The sequence below is a fragment of the Lepus europaeus genome, chromosome 10, assembly GCF_033115175.1.
Source record: "Lepus europaeus isolate LE1 chromosome 10, mLepTim1.pri, whole genome shotgun sequence".
Classification (NCBI taxonomy): Eukaryota; Metazoa; Chordata; class Mammalia; order Lagomorpha; family Leporidae; genus Lepus; species Lepus europaeus.
In genome coordinates, this window is record NC_084836.1 from 26,462,798 (window position 1) to 26,486,243 (window position 23,446).

A 23,446-nucleotide genomic window follows, 5' to 3' on the forward strand; every position below is an offset into this window, starting at 1 on the left:
AGATAGTCAGACAGATCTTCTGCTTGCTGGTTTGCTCCTCAAATATCTACAACACCCAGGTTTGGGCGAGACCGAAGCCTGGAATTCCATTAGGGTCCCCCTCGTGGGTAGCAGAGACCCAAGAACCTGGGCTTCACCTGCCACCCCCTCAGATACATTAGCAGGAAGCTGGGTTGAAGCAGAGCAGTCAGGACTTAAACCTGCTCTCTGATGTGGGGTGCCGGTGCTGGAAAAGGCAGTTGAACCAACGGTGCCACCGCGGGCTCCTATGTAACACTTCTGACCAGAACAAGCACATGGGCATTTAAGAGATATTCTTCCTGATGATGGACTCAGCTCATCAACTCCCTTGCACCACCCAATGTCATCAATAAATAACCAAGAAGAATGCGAGGGGACACTTTCTGCTTACAGGTGACAAGAAAAACTCTCAAAAGGGACAGGACCCACCGTGCTGGGCCAGATGACCAGACACAGCATGGCGTTAGCTCCTAACCTGCTCCCAAGTGCACAGGGTAGGGGCCAGTGTTGTGGCACAGCGGGTGAAGCTGTCACCTGCAATGCCAGCATCCCACATTGGAGCACAGGTTCAAGTCCCAGCTGCTCTGCTTCCAATCCAGCTCCCTCCTGATGTGTCTGGGAAAGCCATGCAGAATGGCCTAAGTATGTGAGCCTTGCCACTCATATGGGAGACCCAGTTGGAGTTCCTGGTCCTGGCTTTAGCCTGCACCAGCCCTGGCTGTTGTGGCCACTTGGGGAGTGAACCCGTAGATGGAAGATCGATTGTCATCTTTTCCCTCTACCTCCTTTGTCACTCTTTCAGATAAGTAAATTTTTAAAAAATTAATTTATTTATGTGAAAGGCAGAGTTACAGAGAGCAGAGAGAGAGAGAGAGAGAGGTCTTCTATCTGCTGGTTCACTCCCCAATTGGCCGCAACAGCTGGAGCTGTACCAAACCATAGCCAGGAGCTTCTTCCAGGTCTCCCACATGGGTGCAGGAGCCCAAGGACCTAAGCCATCTTTCACTGCTTTCCCAGGCCATAGCAGAGAGCTGGATTGGAAGTGGAGCAGCTGGGACTTGAACCGGTGTCCATATGAGATGCCAGCACTTCAGGTGGCAGCTTTACCCACTATGCCATAACGCTGGCCCCTATAAATAGATCTTACACACACATACACGGAAAGCCATCATCACTGCCTGTTTACAGATGAGGGAACAGGTTTAGAAAGAGTAAGTGACTTCCCCAAGGTCACACAGCCGCTTAGTACAGTGGCTGAGCCCAAGTTCACAATCAAGACTGTCAGCCTGCAAACGGCACCTCTTCTGCCTGTGAAGCTACAACCACATTCCTATCTTGTTAGGGCCTCGCCCATCACCCGTCCCGTGCCGGCTGTGTCAGGTGTGGGGACGGCAGAGGGCTGGCAGGAGGCCTCCTCCCACGCGGCTAAGCAGTGGGGCGAGTACTGCATCCTCTCAGAGCTACGGGCGAACACCAAGAGCAGCCGCAAGAGGATTTATCGCAAAGCAGCAACTTCATCATAAAAGGTCTTGGAGCCATCATTGCTTTCATTAAATAAAACCCATAAAACGCGTTTCTAATTCCATTCCAGGGCCAGACCAAAGTCAAGATGAACGTCTAGGTCTTACACTGAATGATACGAGGGAGAAGGTAGCGGTAGAAATGGCCAGGAGAGAAGGAAATGCAGTTCTGGAAGCTCAGGGCCAGCAGCGCAGATCTCAGCAGAGCAGCTCAGCGCGGGTTGGTCTCCGGCTGCAGCCAGCGGCCTGTGGACACCCACCCCGCCTCGCCCCCGCCCGGGCCCAAAGCTTCCTGAATCAAGGCACACTGCACCTGTAACAGAATCATGGGATGGAAGGGGAGGGGAGGGGAGGGGAGGGGAGGGGAGGGGAGGAGAGAAGAAGCCTTTTTCTGTTTTGAAGGAAAATTTTACGAAGTTCATAGGAAGCATTTATTCAAATTTATGTCCATCTTGCCAGTTTTTCTATATTTTGTAGCATTTGCCAACATTTGTCTATTCTAGAATCTAGTGAAAAGAGCTGATGTAGCCTAAAAGAAATGACTTCAGTATTTTCAGTATTTTGGGTTTTTGCTAAAAGCCCCTTGAGTTTCAGATTTACTGATGGTGGCAAGCAATGCGTGTCCCACAAGGAGAATCAAGAGGCCAAGTCTTCTGGGGGAGGTGGCGGAGAGTGTTCTGGTTCTTTCTATCATGTCAAGCCCTGCACCAAGGCCTGGCAACCTTCCTGTAAAGGGCAGTCCCCATTCAATGCTCTGTGCCCCATGGGGTGTCCATTGCAACTACTCAACTCTGCCCCAGTAGCAGCCAGAGGCCACGGTGGGCGTGGCCATATCCCAATAAAGTATACTGTTTATAGAGATAGGCAGGGGCCACCTCAGGCTGTTTCTAGCAGCTCCCTGCTCTACATGACAATAACTTTCAGTGAAATTCTGACTTGGACAACACCAAAAAAAGATCTAGAAAAAAATGCTTGTTGCCACCATGATTTGCAGTAAAAAAAAAAAAAAAAAAAAAAAAAAAAATATTCTCTGAGGGGCGCAAATACAAATAAGAATCCCAACACCAATATGATGGAGTCACAGTGGATCCACCCAGAGGAAAGTCAAATGCTTTTGTATTTAGATTACCAAGTTATTTTCTAATTCTGAGATTACAGGCGTGGGAAGCAGGAGTCTGAAAAGTCATTTCAGGCAGCCATTTAATGTTCACTTTTCGTTTTCCATGGCTCGCTGTGTACTCTAGACTTAGCTCAAATGATTGCCGAGAATGGTTTCACTCTCGGATCAGGAGGCTCCACGCCCTCAGATGAAGGTGGTACTGATCTCAGTACTACCACAGTTAGAATAGAGATGACCTGCACTGCGGAAGACGGCAAAGGCATAGCTCACGGGCTGTGAATTCACACCACAAGTGCTGGGAGTACCGAATCCAAGACTGTCGGAGTGCACACGTCGTGATTTAATGAACAATGGTAACGGTGCTGGGAGTACCGAAACCAAGACTGTCGGAGTGCACACATCGGGATTTAATGAACAACAGTAATGAAGAATGACTTAGCCGGGACAGTGGGTTGTTTAATTAAGGGGATAATGGATCTTCTGCAAGGACCAACTAAATGGAACAGAAAGCTTTGGACTGGGGGGTGGGGGGAGTGCACCGCGAAAGGCAGCAGGTAGATGAGAAACCCCTGCAACAAGCCAGGCGGGCTCTGTTCTTTCCAGAAGTGCACTGAACATGACTGTCCCCAAACGGGAACTACTGGGGAACTGGCCTAACACTGGTGCGGACGGGCTTAAACCTTCCGCAGATCATAATGGAGCCATACAGTGCCAGCAGGCATGTACTGTGTTTTGTCAAGAAATTCTGATCATCTTAAAGATTCTTATAGATAGGAGAATGAGTGCAATAATATGTTTGTCGCAATGCTCTTTCCCAGGGTGCCAAGATTCTATCTCTCTGATGCGGCCGATTGGCAAGCTCATTTCCTGGGTTTAAGAGTTCAAAAAACCATTTCTCGCTTCACTTTGATTACAAGTCAACCTCCTCTTGCTAATTCAGCATGCAGGCTACGAGTTATTAGTTTTTCTCATCTCCTCCCGAAAGTGAAGCCAATGCCCCTTTTCTCAAGGGGTTTCCTTTCCTGGGGCTGAAATCCCTCAATCCTGAGTGGTTCCTCCACAGTTTCGGGCCAATCTGCTCAGAAACCCTTCTCTTGACTCAGTGTGGGGGCCCGAGAGTCACCATTAACAAAACCCAAAGCACCTAACATTTTGCAAAGGGAGAAAACAGCACAGCAAGTTTTCTTCCTCTTCCGGTTCTCCAAGCTGAACTCCCGGACAGGAAAGACAGCCCGGAATCCTGTGGGTAAACAAACCCTCTCATGATGCTAACATGAGGGCACTGTGCCTGGCTGCCACCTCATTTGACAGCAGGCCGGGCATGCCTCAGTAGATGGCCGGTTAGGGTATGGGAGTAGGGACAGCACGGCTCTAACGAGCTTTGCTTAGTTGGAAGCAAAGACAGGGATTCCTCCCAAGATGCAAAGAACAAAGCATGCCTTGGTGGAGCCCATCGGTTACTGTAACGATTTCATGGATAAGAAACTGGAAGGCGTCTTTGTGTTCCAGAAAACACCCCCCACCGCAGAGAGAACACATCCTAAGCTTAGAGGTGCGACACCCAACTTCTAGGTTGGCAGATGAAGCACTGTGCTCCCCAGGGGCTGGGGCTGGGGGCAGCTTTTGTCCCAGGCTGGCCCTCCATGGCACCAGGCATTGAAATTTCCAGTTGCTCAGGTGGCTGCTCTGGCTTCTGGGTTTCCTTAAAGGAACTACACACACACACACACACACATGCACGCACACACTCGCACACTCCAGTCTGCTTACCACACCTTGGTTTTCAATTACATAAACCACCTTGGGCAAATTTTGCAAAGCAAGACTTTCAAACCACTGGGTGCAGAGGCCCGAGAGGAAGAAAAAGGAGGGGAGGGAGAGGAGGAGGAGGTGGAGGAGGAAGGAGGGAGAGAGAAAATTAGAAATATGACGGCTCAGACTGGGGGAAGTTGCCTGAAAGGAAATGAAAAACCTTCCTTTTTTTTTTGACAGGCAGAGTGGACAGTGAGAGAGACACAGACAGAAAGGTCTTCCTTTACCGTTGGTTCACCCTCCAATGGCCGCCGTGCTGCGGCCGGCGCACCGCGCTGATCCGAAGCCAGGAGCCAGGTGCTTCTCCTGGTCTCCCATGCGGGTGCAGGGCCCAAGCACTTGGGCCATCCTCCACTGCACTCCCGGGCCACAGCAGAGAGCTGGCCTGGAAGAGGAGCAACCGGGACAGAATCCAGCGCCCCGACTGGGACTAGAACCCGGGGTGCCGGCACCGCAGGCAGAGGATTAGCCTAGTGAGCCAAGGCACCGGCCAAAACCTTCCATTTTTGATATCACCCTTCTGTTAACATCTTGTCACACAAGCACAGACTAGGTTGTATGCCTTCTCTCCAGCTTCCAGGGTAATCACTCACCGCAACAGGGCACGTGCCACGGCACCAATAAAAAGGCATTCAATGTCACTGTTAAAGGCATGGCCCCGAGAAACCAGACGCCCCGCCCTCCACCAGGCTCTACGGCATCCACCAGCCGATCTGAACTTGAAAAGCAAGACTGATGTGGAGCTCTGAAGTCATCTTTTCCCAGTAGCCTTTCCCCCAGGGGCTATACAGGAAAACCATTTTTTTCCAAGAGTCCACAGGAATTTCTTCAACATCAAGTAACATTTTGATGATGAGTTGAGTGTTAACAAATCAGAAACACATGGTCTTAATTGACTGTGAAATAAATAATGTTTCAAAATGAAAGGGAGGAAAAGCATTCAGATGCAAGGCATCAAAAAGAGCTCAGAAGTCGCTTCAACACCCCCTCCCCAACACGCCTTCCCCCCAAGTCCTGGCCCATCCCCTCCCTCCTCTTCCTGTCTGCAGCCGGGCTTTGACGAACCCGAGGCTGCCCGATTTTCCCTAGCTATGTTCACTCAGACACGTCTCTCTGTGCGGACTTAGTCCATTCTCCGTGCCTATCGCAACACGCCAGGCTCACCTGAGACCCGCTGACCAGTTTATTTCGCTCATGGTTCTGGAAACCCCAGAGCATGGCCCCGTGGTTTTCAGTGAGGGCCATGTGTGGCTCCACGCTTGGCGGAGAAGGGCAGGCGGGTGTGAAGAGACCGCGAGGCGAGGAGGCGAGTAAGAGCACAGCCAAGGTCGCCCACTCGGCTTGAACACCCAGCTCCAGAGGGTCCTCATGAATCCCTCCCTGAGGGTGGAGCTCCCTGACCTCACCAGCTCTTAAAGGTCCCACCACCTCTCAGTTCCCTTACAGAGGCTTTGAAATTCAAGGAGTTTTGGGGGCAACAGACCATACCCAAACCATAGTAGGGAACTTCAGGACTTCTAGAATGCTTCCGAGCGAGCGCAGCACAGACACCCTCTGGTGAGGACCGAGGACGGAGGTTGTGGCTGTGCGCCCAAACCCAGCATCATTGAAAGGAGGGTCAAGGGCGCAGGCGCAAAGTCTGTCCTTTGTTCTCCAAGGTTTCCGGTGGTGATACTTTCCATGCTGGATGCAAGCGAGAACCTTCTGGAAAGTTTCATAGATGCTTACAAGTCTGGGCTCCATCCCTCAAGCTCCTGATTTCATGATTGGTCGCGAGAGAAAGCCCTAGTGTTATAGCTGGATCTGCATTTCTAGCCACCGTTCTAGGCGACCTCAACTAAGCTCCACAGTTTTACACAGCACCCACAAGCCAGGTGATGCTCTAAGCGCTTCACAAAATATCTACTCTCTTCAACCTCACAGCACTCCCAAGAAGCGGGCAAACGCCACGATCGTCATGCCCATTCTACACACGCGGAGACTGAGGCACAGACAGCGTCAGAGACTTGCCCAGTGGCACACAGCTAGCCAGTGCCTGACCTGTGAGACCATGCTCTAACCACTGCACCAGCAGGTTCTCAAGCAGCCTTGGCGGTGTCTGGGAGGTCTTGGAAAGCTGCGTTCTCGGGCCACAGCCCAGACCAGCTGCAGCAAGCGCCTGGTGAGTAACAAGCTCTCTAGGTGCTGGGCGTGCACGCTCAAGTTTGAGAGCCGCTGGCCCACCCACCACTGCCTGTCAGCTGCAGGTGCGTGTCCGGAGAAAACGCAGCATGTTGAGAAGCGCAGGTGAGCACGGTTCCAGCCTCAAGGGCGGGCTGAGCTACAGCTGGCAATGATGGACAACGCCAAGCAGCTGACGCACGCACCCTTCCCCCACACTGCGCGGCCATGTGGTTCCCTCTGCAGTGAGCAGGTGATTCGCCCAGAGCAAAGGCACAGACGACTCAGCTCCCCCAGGGGGCAATACCCAAGCCCCTCCGTCATCTTCTCCACTAACAAGACTGTGACGAAGCCCAGAGCCTCCGGAAAGCTAAAGATCAAACCGAAACACAGCAATCTCTGCCCCAAGTCTGTACAACAGAAAAGCAAGAAAAAGAAAAATCCTAATTCTGAAGCCACTTTTCATGCGGGGCTCCCCCTCTAAAATTGCCAAATCGCCCTCAATCGGTCTCTCTGTCTTTAAGAAAGGCGGTGGGTGGGTGGGTGAAGATGGGTTCTCCAACATGAAGAACCTGCCAGGCAGCCACCCCTCTCCCTTAGTGATGCCAGTGAGCATCTAAAAATATCTATGAGATCACAGTACATTAAGTGCGTGACACCAAACATTTGTAACTAATCCATGAAAATAAAGTAAGGGTGTCGTGTTGCATGGGGAACACAGTGGAATTTGTCTTGTGTTATCATTCTAAAATAAGACGGCCTCAGTGTGGTTGAAATATATCTTCACACATTGTCTTCCCGGAGCAGAGCCATTTGAGAAATTCTGATTGCAATTATAAGTGCTGAACAGGGAGCACTTTGCATTTCCTTTGACGATGCTGAAAGCTATAAGCAATCCTGATATTAAAATCTTTGGAAATTGATGAGTGCCCCAGGCATCATTACAGTACTTTCTCCTGCGATCCAAGTAATTAAAATCTATTCTGCGAACACGTGTTAATACTTTATCAACTACTGCTTTTAATTAACTAAACCTATGCAGCCTCCCGCCACAGGAATGAGACCTTTTCCTTGGAAGTGACCTTGCCCCCCCCAAGCCTCCCCTCCGTCCCCATGCATGGCTTATTTCTGAGTCTGAATGGCCCGTCGTACCACGGTGCTGAACTCCGGAACCTGCCACAGCAGCCAGTCCTCGTTGAGGGTGTACAGCGCTTTGCAAGTAATGACGTCGACGGGCCCCTTGTTGATTTTCTGGTTCAGAGTCGTCACCAGCAGATAGAAGGGCTCTCCAACCGTCTCCTTGGAAGAGACACAAGAGCCGACAGTCAGCTTTCTGCAGAATCCCCTGTACTTTCCAAAGAATTAAAGTTTTCACTTATGGCAGTGCGACAGGAGCCAGGAGGCAGTGTTTTCTAACAATCAACACGGAACTCCCAAGAAAATACATACTGCTCGGCTCGGGATTGGGAGCACAACTCGGGAAGCCGCCTCCTCGCTCCAACAGGCGTGCACGCACGGGCGCCTGCATGCGTGCACAAATTCAAAGCGCTTCAGTGCCCGCGACAACCGGAAGTTGTAGCCCCCTGGGAAGGTTTGTGTTGGAGCCTCGGCGTGGCAGGCTGGTGCTCCTCGGTGGGCTGTGCCCAGGAGTGGTTTGTTTACATTCCGCTTACTCGCCTCTCCTAGGCGACCACAAATAAATGACTTTTTTTTTTTTAAAAGCCCAGTTGAATGGCCTTGGAAACAAAGAGGAAGGTAAAAGTCGTTCTGGCATTTGCCAAAGAGCAGCTTCTTGGTGTCCACCACTGCTCTCAGCACTCTGAGCTGATCTCCTCCCCCCAGGGGGCCAGGCCTGTTCCCAGCACCACCCACCTGGGCACCTCTGCAGGTGCAGCTCACCTCCCTTCCAGATGGCACTAAGGCCAGGTACATTTCCTGCCAGACACTCAGGCCCACCCCATGGCTTCTTCCCGCACCTTCTGCTGGATGGCCTGGGGGTGGGGAGGGGAGGTGCTATGTTCTTCATCTACCTCCAACCTGCAGCCTCTGTGCCTTCGTGGGGATGCTGAACAGTGCAGGTGGGAGGCTGTGTCACCGCTTCGGCTGCAGGCTCCCCGGGCAGGTGGACAGGGTCAGCTACAGAGCATTTGTTGAACAAACCTCTGTGATCCACAGACAGACGTTGGGCCGACGCCTGGGGGAAGACGAGCTGTGAAGGGGCCCAGGAGGTCAAAGTGCCTTGGTGAGGATGAAATGGCAGCCACGGGGGAGGGCTTGAAGCGCCAGATGACAAAGTCCTGCATGAGCGGCAAGGCATCCGGCTTTCAAAAGAGCTGTCTACAGTGGCCTCTCTCACCTGCTTTCCCTTAAACCGGGAAATGACCTAAGACCTCTCGGCTTTGGAGTCTCCTGGGCTCACAGCCCCACCTTGCCCTGCCTTTAGAACTTAGAGCAGAGCCCCGTGCCATCCCGGGCCTTCCTCCTGCCACCCTACTCCACACACAACCCCAGGGCTCCGGCTCTCAATCCTCCCTACCCTGCAGCTACATCCTGCCGTCTCAAGTTCACACACAGGTGGAATGTTCAAAAATTTCCAAGGGCAGGGCGAGCAGTGAGGCAAGCACATGACACTTAATTCTCATGAGAAACTTCCCTTATTTAGTGGTTGACAAGCTCACTGCTCTCTTCGCCCCCCAACCCCTTGCTAAGGTACTGACCACAAACCTTGAGCCCTGCTTCTCTCTTATCCCCTAACACAGATCGGAGATGCAGCTGAGAGTTCCGGTGCAGGGGCTACACGTGCCCAGGAGGTTGGCTTGGGGCCCGGTGGCTCTCCTGCTCTCCTGGGCCACACAGGTGACACGCCAGGAATCTGCAGGGTTCTGCAGAGCACAGCCAGGCGGGGCCAGGGACATCTTGTCTTATACCACTGTCCACCCGTGTGGGTGTGGTCCTGCCTGATCCTCACCGGAACCCCTTGGAGCTCTCACTAGAAATTCACATGCCTGGGCCCCACATGAGACCTCATCAATGGAGGGGAGGCCCGGTCATGTGTGGTCTTAAACCCTGCCTGTGGGAGGGGGGTGTCTAATGTTGGCTGGCTTAGGTAATCACAGGGTCTTAAGGTTTGTCACCAGGGTGCAGCTGAGTCCTACATGCGGGGGACAAGACAACAGGGCAGCTCCACCCATCTTCCCAGCACACAAAGCGATGGGGAGGAGTGCTAGGCCCTGGCGCTATCCCACACTGACCATGGGAGCTGGGGGGAGTCCCCTCTACTGTGTGTGCCCCGATTCCCCCCTGGGCAGAATGGTCAGTGCGGCACTCACCCCCGGGACTGTGAAGGGATTCAGTGGGAAAGGGAGCCCCGCTCCTAGCGTGCTGTCCGGCCGGGCCACAGCATGGCAGCACCTTGGTGCATGGGGGTTATTAAGGACCTACTCAGCCTGGAGTCTCAGAAGGGGCAGCTCCCTGGGGGCCGGGCAGCCCACTCTGAGGCAGGGCAGGAAGACGAAGGCGGTCAGTGTCCCACAGCCCCAGGGGCACATGGGCCAGGGATGTCAGGCCTCCGCACCAGAGGGCATCGACCCTCGGCCAAGCGAAAACCTCACCGACTGGCTCCTTGCCACTTCCTCCCCGGGGTGCCGAGCCACTCCCTCAGCGCCCCGGAGTCCTTGAGACACTCTTGAATCAGCACTGAGAAATCTTGACCCAGAATCCTTTGCTCAAGGGGGCTGTTTGGGCTGAGAGCCCAGATTTCTCTGAATGCCTCGCCCCTTCCAGTGCCCAAAAGCAGCCCTTGAGAGCTCACATCACAGTTCAGAACGACAAGCTCCCGGAGGAAAGGGCTGGAGAGGAATTGAGAAGCAAGGCCACACCTGGTGTTCTGTGGTCAGATGGACAGGGCCTTGCCCAGGGACACAGCCGGCTGGGGCTGAGGGGACTCCAGAGCTCTAAACCCCTCTGCCCAGTGCTGTTTCCAGCACCCTACGCATTCTCACCTACGGGGCTCACAGAATTACTAGGAGCTTGTAAAAAGCATGGATCAGCAGCTTCCGGTTGCCTGGGACTGTGGAAGGGCAGGAGAGGGTCTCGGATGACCCAGACCAGGGAGCAGGCCCGAGCCCTGCTGCCTCTGCTTAGCAGTGGTTGTGGCTCCAGCAAAAAAAAAAAAAACAAAAAAAAAAAAAAACAAAAAAAAAACATTCCCCAAAAAGCCACGTAACACCACCTCCCCAAAGTGTCTGATGATTTATACCAAGTAAACAGAAAAGAAGGCAGATTTCATTAATCTTAATAAATGGGCATTGCTTTGGGAGAGGAAGGAGTTGGTAAAAAAAAAAAAAGTGTAAAAAAAAATGGTGGTGCATCTACTTGTAAGATTACATTAAACATTAAACTAAGCACAGTCTATTTAAAGTGCAGCTTTTGGATCTAAACTTAAGTAGCACTGTTAAAACCTGTGGCATAGCAGTGTGTCTTATTCAAAGTGTAATTAGATTTTGGAACTAGCTACAAATACACAATGATGCAGTTTTGCTGGAATGGGATGGCTGGTGAAATTCAAGAAGAACAACTTTCTGTAGCAGGGCCCTCAGAGGACTGCATGGAGACTGGGTTCAACCAAACATCCCTATTTTCCTATGAATATTTTATAAGAATGATGGCTAGCATTTATGGAGTGCTTACTCAGGGCTAAGCAATTACGTACAATTTCTCATCTGTGCTTCCCAAAATAGCCTTCCTTTTCCAATTCCACAGGTAATACAACCAAGCGAGTGGCAGAGTGTAGCTCTGCACACCAAGTGGTGGGCTCCAGGGCCCACCGCATCAGCCATTCTGGAATGTCTTCTCGATTCCATGAGATGACAGCCACACTTCTACCCTCGCTCCGGCACAGTGATCGCCAGGCCTGGCAGGTGTCTGGGGCTTTGCTTGTGTGTGGAATGACTGGGATGCAATGCTGGTAATCATCACACAGGATGCTGGGAGGTAAGCGGTTCCCCTAAAATGCTAAAAGGCTTCTGAGGATGGGACTGGCACTGTGGTGCAGAGGGTTAAAGCCCTGGCCTGAAGTGCTGGCATCCCATATGGGCACTGGTTCGAGTCCTGGCTGCTCCACTTCTGATCCAGCTCTCTGCTGTGGCCTGGGAAAGCAGTAAAAGATGGCCCAAGTCCTTGGGCCCCTGCACCTGCGTGGGAGACCCAGAATAAGATCCTGGCTCCTGGCTTCAGATTAGCTCAGCTCTGGCCATGGTGGCTATTTGGGGAGTAAATCAGCAGATAGAAGACCTCTCTCTCTGTCTCTGCCTCTCTCTGTAACTCTGTCTTTCAAATAAATAAAATAAGTCTTTACCAAAAAAATGCTCTGAGGGCCGGCGCCGTGGCTTAACAGGCTAATCCTCTGCCTTGCGGTGCCGGCACACCGGGTTCTAGTCCCGGTTGGGGCACCGGATTCTATCCTGGTTGCCCCTCTTCCAGGCCAGCTCTCTGCTATGGCTTGGGAAGGCACTGGAGGATGACCCAAGTGGTTGGGTCCTGCACCCCATGGGAGACCAGGAGAAGCACCTGGCTCCTGGCTTCGGATCAGCGCAGTGCGCCAGTCGCAGCAGCCATTGGAGGGTGAACCAACGGCAAAGGAAGACCTTTCTCTCTGTCTCTCTCTCTCCCTGTCCACTCTGCCTGCTCTGAGGACCTGGAAGCAGTTTGTTCTCCTCCCTTTACATTTTCTTTCTTTCTTTCTTTTTTGACAGGCAGAGTGGACAGTGAGAGAGAGAGTCAGAGAGAAAGGTCTTCCTTTTCTGTTGGTTCACCCCACAATGGCCGCTGCAGCCAGTGTGCTGCGGCCGGCGCACCGTGCTGATCCAAAGCCAGGAGCCAGGTGCTTCTCCTGGTCTCCCATGCGGATGCAGGGCCCAAGCACTTGGGCCATCCTCCACTGCACTCCCGGGCCACAGCAGAGAGCTGGACTGGAAGAGGAGCAACCAGGACAGAATCTGGCGCCCCAACCGGGATTAGAACCTGGGGTGCCCAGCCGCAGGCAGAGGATTAGCCTAGTGAGCCACAGCACCGGCCCCTTTATGTTTTCTTAAATGCCTGGGCTCCGGCTGTTCAGGAATGTTAAAGGTCTCAGATGGTGGGCTCCCTTGCCAAGTCTCCCGGAGGAAATTGTAAATGAGTGACCTTCGCAAAGGCCAGTTAGTGCCAAGCCCATTTTTACTACACCGGGAAGGACCAAGACTAAACACAGCTAAATGCTGACACCACAGAGCACCCGGGACAGAGCCCGGCAAAGACATTGGCATCTACTAAAAATAACCGCCTATTGTCTTACCAGTGACACTGCTGAGGGACCTGACACTTACCCGGAGGAAGCCGGACAGGCAGACGGACATCCAGTTGGTGAGCAGTTTTTCCACCACGGACTCTGTGCGCCTGAGCATGAGTTTGGGCTGCATGTTACTGGACTGCTCCATCAGATCCCGGGTCAGCACCTCCAGGATGCTGGTCAGGTAGACCAGCTTGGTTTGCAGTGCGATGGTTAAGAAGGAGGCAAACAGGCACCTGTTTAAACACAGAGCCCAGATTAAACCATCAGCCCTGGTGAGCCTGGCTGGACGAGGGAGCCATTTCCATGGGCGTTCACTGGGCAAGGGAGGCTGTCTTCTTGTGTGATTTTTTTTTTTTTTTTTTTTTGGATGTTTAGATTCTGACCACTTCTGTTCTCAAGTCATAAAACCACAGTCACTGTTACCATCGGGAGGTTTTCTGTGTTTTCAGCACTTACACTAGAGGAGCAACCAGAAGTGAGTCTTGAATTTTCGGGGTATTTTTAAAATTAAAAATAACACTTCTGCTTTTTTGATGAAAAATGGATGGTTTTTGCTGCTGTCGGGGTTTTTCAGGGTTTGTTCGGGGGAAGCAGCGTGGTCTTCAAATTAGGGTTGGTGGAGGGGTTGGTGCCGTGCGAACTGGAGCTGTGACGGCTGCGAAAGCAGCCAACCATCATGCCTCAGGGAGGGTGTTTGTCAAGGTCAAGAGCTGGTTTGGAAATAAAAGAAGGGGCTGGGGCCTCCTTAGCTCCACAGAAGGCCTTTTCAACTTAGATAAGAAAGCAGTAATACCTGTCCTTGACTGAGAAGTTCTTCTGCTTTTCAAGGGTGTGGATGACCGTAACAAGGAAGCTCTTATTACAGATGAGAGCATCCAGAGCTGTGAGGCTTTCATTCTTGTCATTGGCGTCTCTGTTCTGGAGGGGAAAACAAAAGACTAATTCAATAGAGAGTGATATGATCTGAGTATCCAAGTTGAAAGTCACAGAGTAGATACACAATGGGCTCTCCAAGACAATGAATTATTTAGTACTGAGTTCAGGATCCCAAAAAACCCACAATACAAACTCAAAGTCGAACCGACAATGATGACAATGTCGATGACAATGATGACGACCACACTGGGCTAGAATGAAAACGTAGAGACTTACATGCATATCTTCGGTGAAGATGTGGGTGAAGCCGCCTGACTGTGAGGAAGGAGACAGGTTCATTACTCAACGGCCAAAGGAAGCAGGGATACAATCTGCAAGTCCATTTGCATAAAGCAGAGACGCTCTTGCCCATCTGAAGAACCCCTGGGCGAATGCTTTCCGCACCTCCCCTGACTTACAATCAACAATGATTCAGCTCTCAAGAAGCACCAGTGAATTCTGGAGGCCTCTGAGGACAGCAATCATCCTTGCCCAAAAGTTCACTGTTGGTAGATGAAGGTATCATCTCACTCTTTTAAAAAGGAGGTGATCCTTGGAGAAGATTCTGCAAATGTCAGACCACTCCCCAAGCATTTCCCCCTACGGGGAAACACTGACTCCTGTTGACATTTTGCCCTGTCTCAGCTTAGTAGCGTCTGTCTCCATGCATGTCATGATTCCAGAGGGCATGGGGTGGGGGGGTGACAGGCACAGAATCTGGAGCCACATGTGTGGGGTTCCAGTTCCGGTTTTATGACATGCTCGTTACATGACATTGGACAACATCTCTGTGCCTGGCCATCTGCACATGTGAAATAGGACAAGAGGAGCCAATGCTGGAATGCAGTGGGTTAAGCTGCCGACCCTGGCATCCCATATGAGTGAGTGTTGGTTCAAATCCTGGCTGCTTCGCTCCACTTCTTTTTTTTTTTTTTTTTTAATTTTTTTTTTTTTTTTTTTTTAATTTTTGACAGGCAGAGTGGATAGTGAGAGAGAGACAGAGAGAAAGGTCTTCCTTTTGCCGTTGGTTCACCCTCCAATGGCCGCCGCGGTAGCGCGCTGCGGCCGGCGCACCGCGCTGATCCGATGGCAGGAGACAGGTGCTTATCCTGGTCTCCCATGGGGTGCAGGGCCCAAGGACTTGGGCCATCCTCCACTGCACTCCCTGGCCACAGCAGAGAGCTGGCCTGGAAGAGGGGCAACCGGGACAGGATCGGTGCCCCGACCGGGACTAGAACCCGGTGTGCCGGCGCCGCAAGGCGGAGGATTAGCCTAGTGAGCCGCGGCGCCGGCCATCAAATCCTGGCTGCTTCGCTCCACTTCTGAGGCAGCGCCCTACTAATGTGCCTGGGAAACCAGAGGAGGATGGCCCAAGTTTTGGGCCCCTGCACCTAGATGGGAGACCCAGAAGAAGCTCCTGGCCATTGGCCATGTCAGGGAGTGAATCAGTGGGTAGAAGATCGATCTCTCTCTCTCCTTCTAACTCTGCCTTTCAAATAAATACCTCTGTAAACTACTATTGTTGTATTTACCCCTGATTTATAGCTAACTACACCATAATGCTGTTGCCCTACTGATGTCTTTTTCTTTTTAAAAAAGATTTTATTTATTTATTTATTTATTTGAAAGGCAGAGACACACATGGAGAGGGAAAGAGAGAGAAAGAGAGAGAGGGAGGGAAGGTGGGAGGAAGGGAGAGAGACATCTTCCATCTGCTAATTCACTTCCCAAATGCCTACAAGGCCAGGGATAGTTCAGGCCAAAGCCAGGAGCCTAGAATTCCATCTGGGTCTTCCACGTGAGTGGCAGGAGCCCAAGCACTTGGGACCTTTTCCACTTCTTTCCCAGGTACATTAGTAGGGAGCTGGATCAGAAGTGGAGCTGCCAGGTCTCAAACCAGCACCCATAGGGGATGCTGGCATTGCAGGCAGCGGCTTAACCTGCTGTGCCACAAGTCTGGCTCCTACCCCACTGCTTTCTAAAAAATATTTATGTACTGTATTTTGTTGCTCCTGAATATAAACTTTGTTTAAAAATTATTTATTTATTTATTTTAAAGGTAGAGTTACAGACACAAGGAGAGACAGAGAGAGAGAGAGAGAGAGAGAGAGAGAGAGACCCTCCATCTGCTGGTTCACTCCCCAAGTAGCTGCAACGGCTGGAGCTGAGCCTATCTGAAGCCAGGAGCCAGGAGCTTCTCCCGGGTCTCCCATGCTGGTGCAGCAGCCCAAGGACTTGAACTTCTTCCACTGCTTTCCCAGGCCATAGCAGAAAGCTAGATCAGAAGAGGAGCAGCTGGGACACGAACTTGCGCTCATATGGGATGCAGGTACCACAGGTAGAGGCTTAAGTCACTACGCCACAGCATTGGCCCCCTGAATATAAACTTTTAAATTTGCGGGTTTTAAAAATGTATCATAAATCTTATAGGAATTAATGATTACATTTTGAAAGCATGTTGAGTCATACTTCAAATGAGTCAACAGAATAAAAATATAAACTCAAAGATCCAGGTTTTCCTAACATTGGGGGTAGTAGTTGAAATGGGGGACTAATTTTATATCTTAGCAAATTTCTTCTATAGAGAATTTTGCTTCTTAATTTCCAATTTGTTAGCCCAAGCCAAAGACCTCACACTAATTTGGTCATAGTCTGCCCTGGGAAAAGCAGAAAGATCAGAGCAGGTGTTGGGTGCAGCTACTAAGCTGCTGCTCGCGTGCCTGCATCCACACTGGACTGCCTGGGTTGGAATCCCGGCTCTGCTCTGACCCAGCTTCCTGCTGGTGCGCACCTTGGGAGGTAGCGGGGGATGGCTCAAGTACTTGGACCTCTGCCACACACATGGGAGACCCAAATTGCGTCCAGGCTGTGGGCTTTGGCCAGACCCAGCCCTGGCCATTGTGGGCATTTGTGAACTAAGCGAGCAGATGGGAGAGCGCTCTCGCTCTCTCTTTCTCTCTCTACTTTTCAAATTAATTAACTAAAACAACAGGAAAAAAAAAATCTGACTTTGCATTTTCTAGTTCCCAATATTTTCAACTTCATGTAAATGAGGCTGATTATCCACCTTAACTAGGGAAAAACCCTCCTACTTCTGTGTTCTAAGGCTCTTTCCTCCTTTTTCTTCAAATTTCCCTCTTCCAGGAGGTCAGATCCTCTTCCTACCCTTATGTCTTCTCCCATTTTTGGCAAAACAGAGAAGAATCAACATAATGAAAAGCAAGGTTTTAAAAGCCCAATCGCCGGTGCTGTGGCTCAATAGGCTAATCCTCCGCCTTGCGGTGCCGGCACACCGGGTTCTAGTCCCGGTCGGGGCGCCAGATTCTGTCCCGGTTGCCCCTCTTCCAGTCCAGCTCTCTGCTGTGGCCCGGGAGTGCAGTGGAGGATGGCCCAAGTGCTTGGGCCCTGCACCCGCATGGGAGACCAGGAGGAAGCACCTGGCTCCTGGCTTCGGATCAGCGCGGTGTGCATTGTGGGGTGAACCAACAACAAAGGAAGACCTTTCTCTCTCTCACTGTCCACTCTGCCTGTCAAAAAAAAAAAAAAAAAAAAAAAAGCCCAATCAACAGGCAGGGCAGAGAAGCAGGGGGCTGGCCATCCTCTGGCTGCTGTGGGCTTTCCTCTGGGTTTTGCCTCTTGCTCTCTGGGAGGTGTCAGAGCTTCCCCTTCACCTGAGCTCCGGGTCAGCCAGTGACGGGTCTGCGCACTGGGAGGACCGAGCTGCAGCCTGCAGTGCGCTTCGCGGGGCCCCCTCACATCCGCGTGTCCCTGATGGCGCCTCTGTACGGACTGGGGTTTTCTGGGCAGGGTTCTGACAAGCTTAGGCTTGTGTCTCCTGCGTCCTCGGCTTGAACGACTCCTTCTGACTTCAATTTTTGTAGCTTTCCCAGTTGCCTTTCAAGCTTATACATAACCCAGAGTTAAATCAGTTTGGCTCCTTGCAACCGTCTCTCCTAAAATAACATAGCCTTGTGCCTGGGAGTTTTTAATACGCAACTTCCTGCAGTCGTCTTGACATTCCTCACTCTGTCTTGCTCTTGATGAGAGGATTGAGGAGATAGGAGAATTTCTTGTTCAGGCCACAGGCTGCTCTGTCCAGCACTCAAGGGCGGTCATTAACTGAAAAAGCCCACACGGTACTCACGGCAATGGTGGAAATCTCCGGGATTTTATTGCTATTAAATTCTTAATGGGGACCTCAGAGAGCTGGGAAACTGGACTTGTAATGCAAGCTTCGTGGAGGCCCTGCGCAGTGAGCCTGATTCAGGGATCTGGACCTCCCCCCACTTCCCAGGGGCAGTTCTGTCTGCCGTGGGGACAGACGAGGGGCAAATGGCAAATCCTGGTGCCAGCCCCTCTTGGAGGATGTTAAGAGAAACAACAACAAGAATACAACACAAGGACAAGAAGTTAACATCTTATTTATAGCCTTCTCGATTTACAGTGCTAAAGCTTGGATGAAAAAAAAAAAAGATGGCAGGTGTTTTGTGGTGGCGGCCCAGCCTCCAGACACAGCAGCACACACCATGGCGTCCACCTGGAGAATTCTAGGAGCTGGGAGTCGCTCACTGCGTGTGTCTGGGTTTCTGAACTCCGGCCAGTGTAGCAGAGAAGTTTTTGCTAAGGTGAGGCAAGCTCTCCTTCGGCCTGGAGAGACTTCTGGCTTTGCTGGGCAGGCTAGACTTAAATATGAGAACTGGTGTTGATGTGTTCCACAGGTTGGGTCTCTCTGTGGCCATTAGTTCCAGACCAAAAGAAATAAAAATAAAAAATAAAAATAAAAAGTGAGGGAGGGCAACATGGTGGAGTTGGGGTGCCGGGATGTGGGGGTGATGAGACGGAAGATGACTGGACCTCACCAAAGACTTGGGAGGGTACATGAAGAAGGCTGAGCGATCAGGTGAGAAAATGGAGGTGTCAGAACATGGGTGAGACCACAACTCCAAGGACTCTAAGGAGTTCTAGGACAAATGAGTCATTTCATGCAGCTAGTTCCACTCAGTGAGAATGATACCAACTGGTCAGCTAAGAAAAAACTGCCAAAGAGAACCAGAGAGATCCTCCATGGCTACACATGCCCATTAAAAATCAACTCCAATTGCACACATGTCCACTTCCCTCCCTCTCGGCTGGGAGTACTTCCCGTTTCCAAGTGAGAAGTAATAGTGAATGATCTGGTAGCTGCAATGGAAGTCATGCAGATAAACACAACAAATTGGCCAGCCGGCAATTTATTGATCTTTAAATAAATTAGCTCACTTCCCAGCTACAAATTCAGTTCCACACTGGTAAGAAAATAAGGCAAAAATTCATCCCTCTGAAGTTCTGTGCCCCCTAGGGTTTTGCTGCTGGACAAGGACTAATCGCTGTTTGCTACCCTACCCCATGCAATTAGCAATTCTCCTCCTGCCAGCTCTGCTCGAACTTCAGCCAGTGAATTCTGCACCAGGCATCTGAGCCACAGCTGCCTTGGAAGCAAGCACCCATTCTAGGAGAGCAACAAGCACCTTCATTATTATTCTAGAGTCAACCTCAGGAGTATGATCAATGCTCTTTTACCTCGGGGAAGAAAGTCCTCAGAGCAAAATGTTTGTAGTCAAGGAAGGGAACAGTTCCAAAACTATCAACCACATCCAATTTATCCATCTGCAGCTCAGCAAAGCCTGCAACACAGAATCCCAAGAGCAATATTTTAACTCAACAAACAATGGAGAAGATCTTCTGCTGTTTTGTCTAACAGGGAGTATGACCTTGGTTTGCATTAAAGAAGAAACAATAGATAATTACTTGGTTGGCTGCAGAGAAGAGCTGAAAGGAAACAAAAAGGCAGGCCCGGGCCCTGCTGTTCGGTTGTCTTCTGTTCTACAAACACTTCTCGTTACCCTGGCCGGTTTTTTCACTTACAGGCAAAAATATAAAAATAAAGAAAGGCTTGTTTTGTACAAATAAAATTTGGGCGCTCACCATCACGGATCTCTTTGCGGAGCTCGCTCTCCAAAAGCTCCAGCTGTTGGCTCTGCTTGCGACTCAGCTCCTGGGATTTGTGCCTGGTCACCCCCACGGCGGCTGGGGAGAGAGAGAGAGATGCTCTGGTCAGAGGGACACGTGGACTCGGAAAGACAAACAACAGTGCAGACCAAGCTTTGCCGCTGGCTCAATAAGAGAAAGAGGGGGAAGCGTGTGTGAGAGCGGGGTCGATGGGGGAAACTGGAAAACTGTGTTTAAGAGCTGCATTTTATAAAAAGGAAATTTCCCATGAAGAGGTCACTCTAAGAGGAAGATGCTAAAATACAACATTAAAAAAAATCCACTCATCTTAAAAGTGAAAACTAAATCAAATAACCTTCACTTGTAACCAAAGATCCCAGTTGGCTGAAAAGTAATGAAATCAGCCCAGTTTCCCCGCAGCCACGGGCCACTCATATTGTTCCATTCTTTTTCTGATGTTTCTAAACATCCCCGGAGAAATAAAGCCGTGCTTCAGATGCAGAAAGAAACCTCAGGTCCACACAGCGGGCTGCGGACGCGCAAGCCCAGTTCGCCTGGCTCGAACGGGGTGCCGTGAGCTGGGAGCTGCCAAGATCGGGCTGCTCCTGCTGCCTGACTTCGCTTCTCATTGTGCTGGCAAGGCAGTACACGGAATGGCGCTGGTGCTTGGGCTCAGGTCCCTGCTCTGTCATTTGCTAGCTGGGTGACCCCCGGGGAAGTTCTTCGCATCTCTGTGCGCGGCTGCTTTATCTGTCCGAGTGCCCGCCTCATCGGGATGCTGGCAGACAGACAGTTACAGAAAACAGAGAGAACTCACACTTTAAGAAAAGTAAGTACTCAACAACCAAGGACCATTACTCCTTGAGTTGCCCCTCTTCTAACAGCGATTACACGACACAAGGGCTCTGCTACCTTACATGTAAATGATGCGGGGAGAAACAAAATTATGGTCCTTCACTGGACCCGTTCACACAGCACGCTCTGTGCACTTCCCGGAAAGTGTAGGATGTCAGTGATTCCCAAACTTCCTTGCCCCTGGGACCCCCCTTTTCAGGGGTGTCATCTGGGACCATGGTTGCTCAGGCTGCACATTGGGCAACCCTGGTTCACGCACGCCAAGGAAGCTGGGAGGTTGCGGCCATAACACAGGGAGTTTTTCCACAGCAGAAGTCTCTGGGGGACATCTCGGAGGTGGCAGGCCCCGGGCCAGCTGGGACCGACTGCAGGCGTGGGTCGCACACTCCTGCCTGGAGTCACCGCAGGGAGGGGACCAGGAGGGCAAAGGGCTCTGCAGATCCAAGTGCAGCCAAGAGCCCTGTGTCAAGACCAAGCCCAAGCCACCTTCAAGGGCAAAGTGGAGGGAGAGGACAGGCAGGGAGAAGCGGGCAGCTTCCCGGGACGTCCCTAAGTGGACGCGGCTCCCGGCCAGGCTGGCACAGGTCGTTAACAGCCCGGCGGGTCTATCCTGTGCGGGTAGCGTCCTTTCTCAGAGCCAACAGCAGCCGGGAGTAGATGGAATCGCCAAGCCCGATTCCGGACTGCAAATATACAACAGGGGTGGGCAACTCGGGGGAGGGCATTATAAAAAAAAAAAAAATCTGAAGTGATCATCCGCAGGGCAAAACGGGGTCCCAGCAGAGCGAATTCATCACATTAAGCCAGTTAATTACACACATAAATCTTTCCCTCACTGGACTGTGAACAACGCGAGGGGAAGGGCCGGGCCTTAACTCATCTCTAGATCCGGAGACTGGCACAGCTGTAGCAGCAGCATCACAGATGCTTAGTAAACAAGAGACAGACGAATGCAGGAATGAGTGAACGAATGAGAGAAGGAGGCTATGGAAGAAAGCATTAGCATCCGCCTCCATTCGCCCAAAACGTTACAGCACGAATGGCTGTGTCCGATCAAAGGACACGCAGGGCCGGATTCGTTGGTGGAGGGAATTCTTTTTTCAACGAAGGATGGGGGGAACCAGAAATGAAAGGCAGCTCAGAACCAGAGGTTGCAAACCAAATGGCCACAGGAACCAGACACTCAGATGGATCAAGTGGTCTGGAAGAAGTTAATAGGGAGCGGTGGAGACTGTGGTGAACACCCAAAGAGCACACGGCCTATCTGGGAGGGCAGCTGCCTCTCGGCTCCAGTAAAATGACGCTGTGGAAAAACTGGGATTCATGGATCCCAATCTTGCAAACTGTGGAGAGATTTTTTTTTTTTAATGTAAATCATCTAATTTTCAAATGTTGTCAGCTTCTCCCAGGCTTGAAGAAATGTCCTGTGGACAAATAAAACCCAACAGTGGGCCACATGGGTCAAGGGGAATCAGCAGGGGATTTCGGCTCCCTGGAGAGCCTGGGAACATGTCAACAGGTGACCCCGATTTCACGTCTAACGTCTGGTTCTGCCGGGAAAGGCAGGGCTGCGGTGGAGGTGGGAGGCAGCATCTGCTGAGGGGAGAAGGTGGGAGGAGGGGGGCCCAGCCCTGGGAGTCTGGAACCCCAGAGGAATTCTAAGAAAATGACCTAAGCGGGCATCTGCGGCCGTGGCCCAGGCCAAGCGGAGTCTGGTCCTCACACCCCAGGACCCCATCTTTGAAATGCATTCTTTTATTCACGAGGCCTCCTTAAAAATGTGCAGAGCGCGCTAAGCCTTCCCCAGAGTTCTGATCTGAGTTCTGCCCCATTCACACTCAATGGCAGCAGAGAGCCTGAGAGAGGCCACTGGGGATAATTCCTTTGGCCAAACTACACAGGGCACTTACCAAAAATGACGATCACCAGCAAGACGGGGAGCACGATCAGAAAATACCACGTGGAAGGGACCGACTCCTGCTCCACAAACAGCTCCAGGTTCCCCAGCTTGACCTACGAGGACAGACAGCATCACCAGACGGAGCCGGGGCCCCCACAATGGGTTCCGCCCAAATACAAAAGGATGTGCTGAGCTCTGGGAGATAGCTGAGTTCCAGTCCCCTCTCGGGGACAGAAAGGAACAGCCCAAGGGCCTCAGACCAATCGGGAGGAGGCAGCCCAAGGGTGAGCAGCACCCCCACCCTTGCTTCGCGGGGAGCAGCCCAACTCTTGCCTCCTCCTCTCCTTGCACAGTCAGGGCGGGCTTATTTTGAATAACACACCCTGTGGTCAAAACCACGTGGGCCGTGCTGACCCAGTGACCTCTGAGGGACTTTTCCAGGCTTAGCGTGCTTGCTTGCTTGCTTGCTTTTCTTTGAGATTTTATCTATTTATTTGAGAGGTAGAGTTACTGACAGAGAGAGGGAGAGACAGAAATCTTCCATATGCTGGTTCACTCCCCAGATGGCTCCGATGGCCAGAGCAAAGCCAGGAGCTCCTTCTGGGTCTCCCATATGGGTGCAGCGATCCAAGGACTTGGGCCATCTTCTACTGCTTTCCCAGGCCATTAGCAGAGAGCCGGATAGGAAGTGTAGCAGTTGGAACTCAAACAGGCGCCCATATGGGATGCCGGTGCTGCAGGTGGAGGCTTAAGCCTACTACACCACAGTGCTGGCTCCTTAGCTTTCTTTCTTTGTCGTTAGAAAAGTTCCCTGAAACTTGGAA

At 51.5% G+C, this 23,446-nt stretch overlaps 1 protein-coding gene across 2 annotated transcripts in view; it reads right to left on the reverse strand.

The window, feature by feature from the left end:
* Positions 1-23,446, reverse strand: part of PLXNC1 (plexin C1) — a 157,414-nt gene that overhangs the window by 32,719 nt on the left and 101,249 nt on the right. For both annotated transcript variants that reach the window (XM_062203121.1, XM_062203120.1), the window contains exons 15-21: positions 22,633-22,735; positions 19,844-19,945; positions 19,439-19,542; positions 14,117-14,155; positions 13,758-13,882; positions 12,999-13,197; positions 7,786-7,932 (exon numbers count right to left, since the gene is read on the reverse strand). In XM_062203121.1, the coding sequence (XP_062059105.1) occupies positions 7,786-7,932; positions 12,999-13,197; positions 13,758-13,882; positions 14,117-14,155; positions 19,439-19,542; positions 19,844-19,945; positions 22,633-22,735 (819 nt within the window). The remainder of the gene's footprint in view (positions 1-7,785; positions 7,933-12,998; positions 13,198-13,757; positions 13,883-14,116; positions 14,156-19,438; positions 19,543-19,843; positions 19,946-22,632; positions 22,736-23,446) is intronic.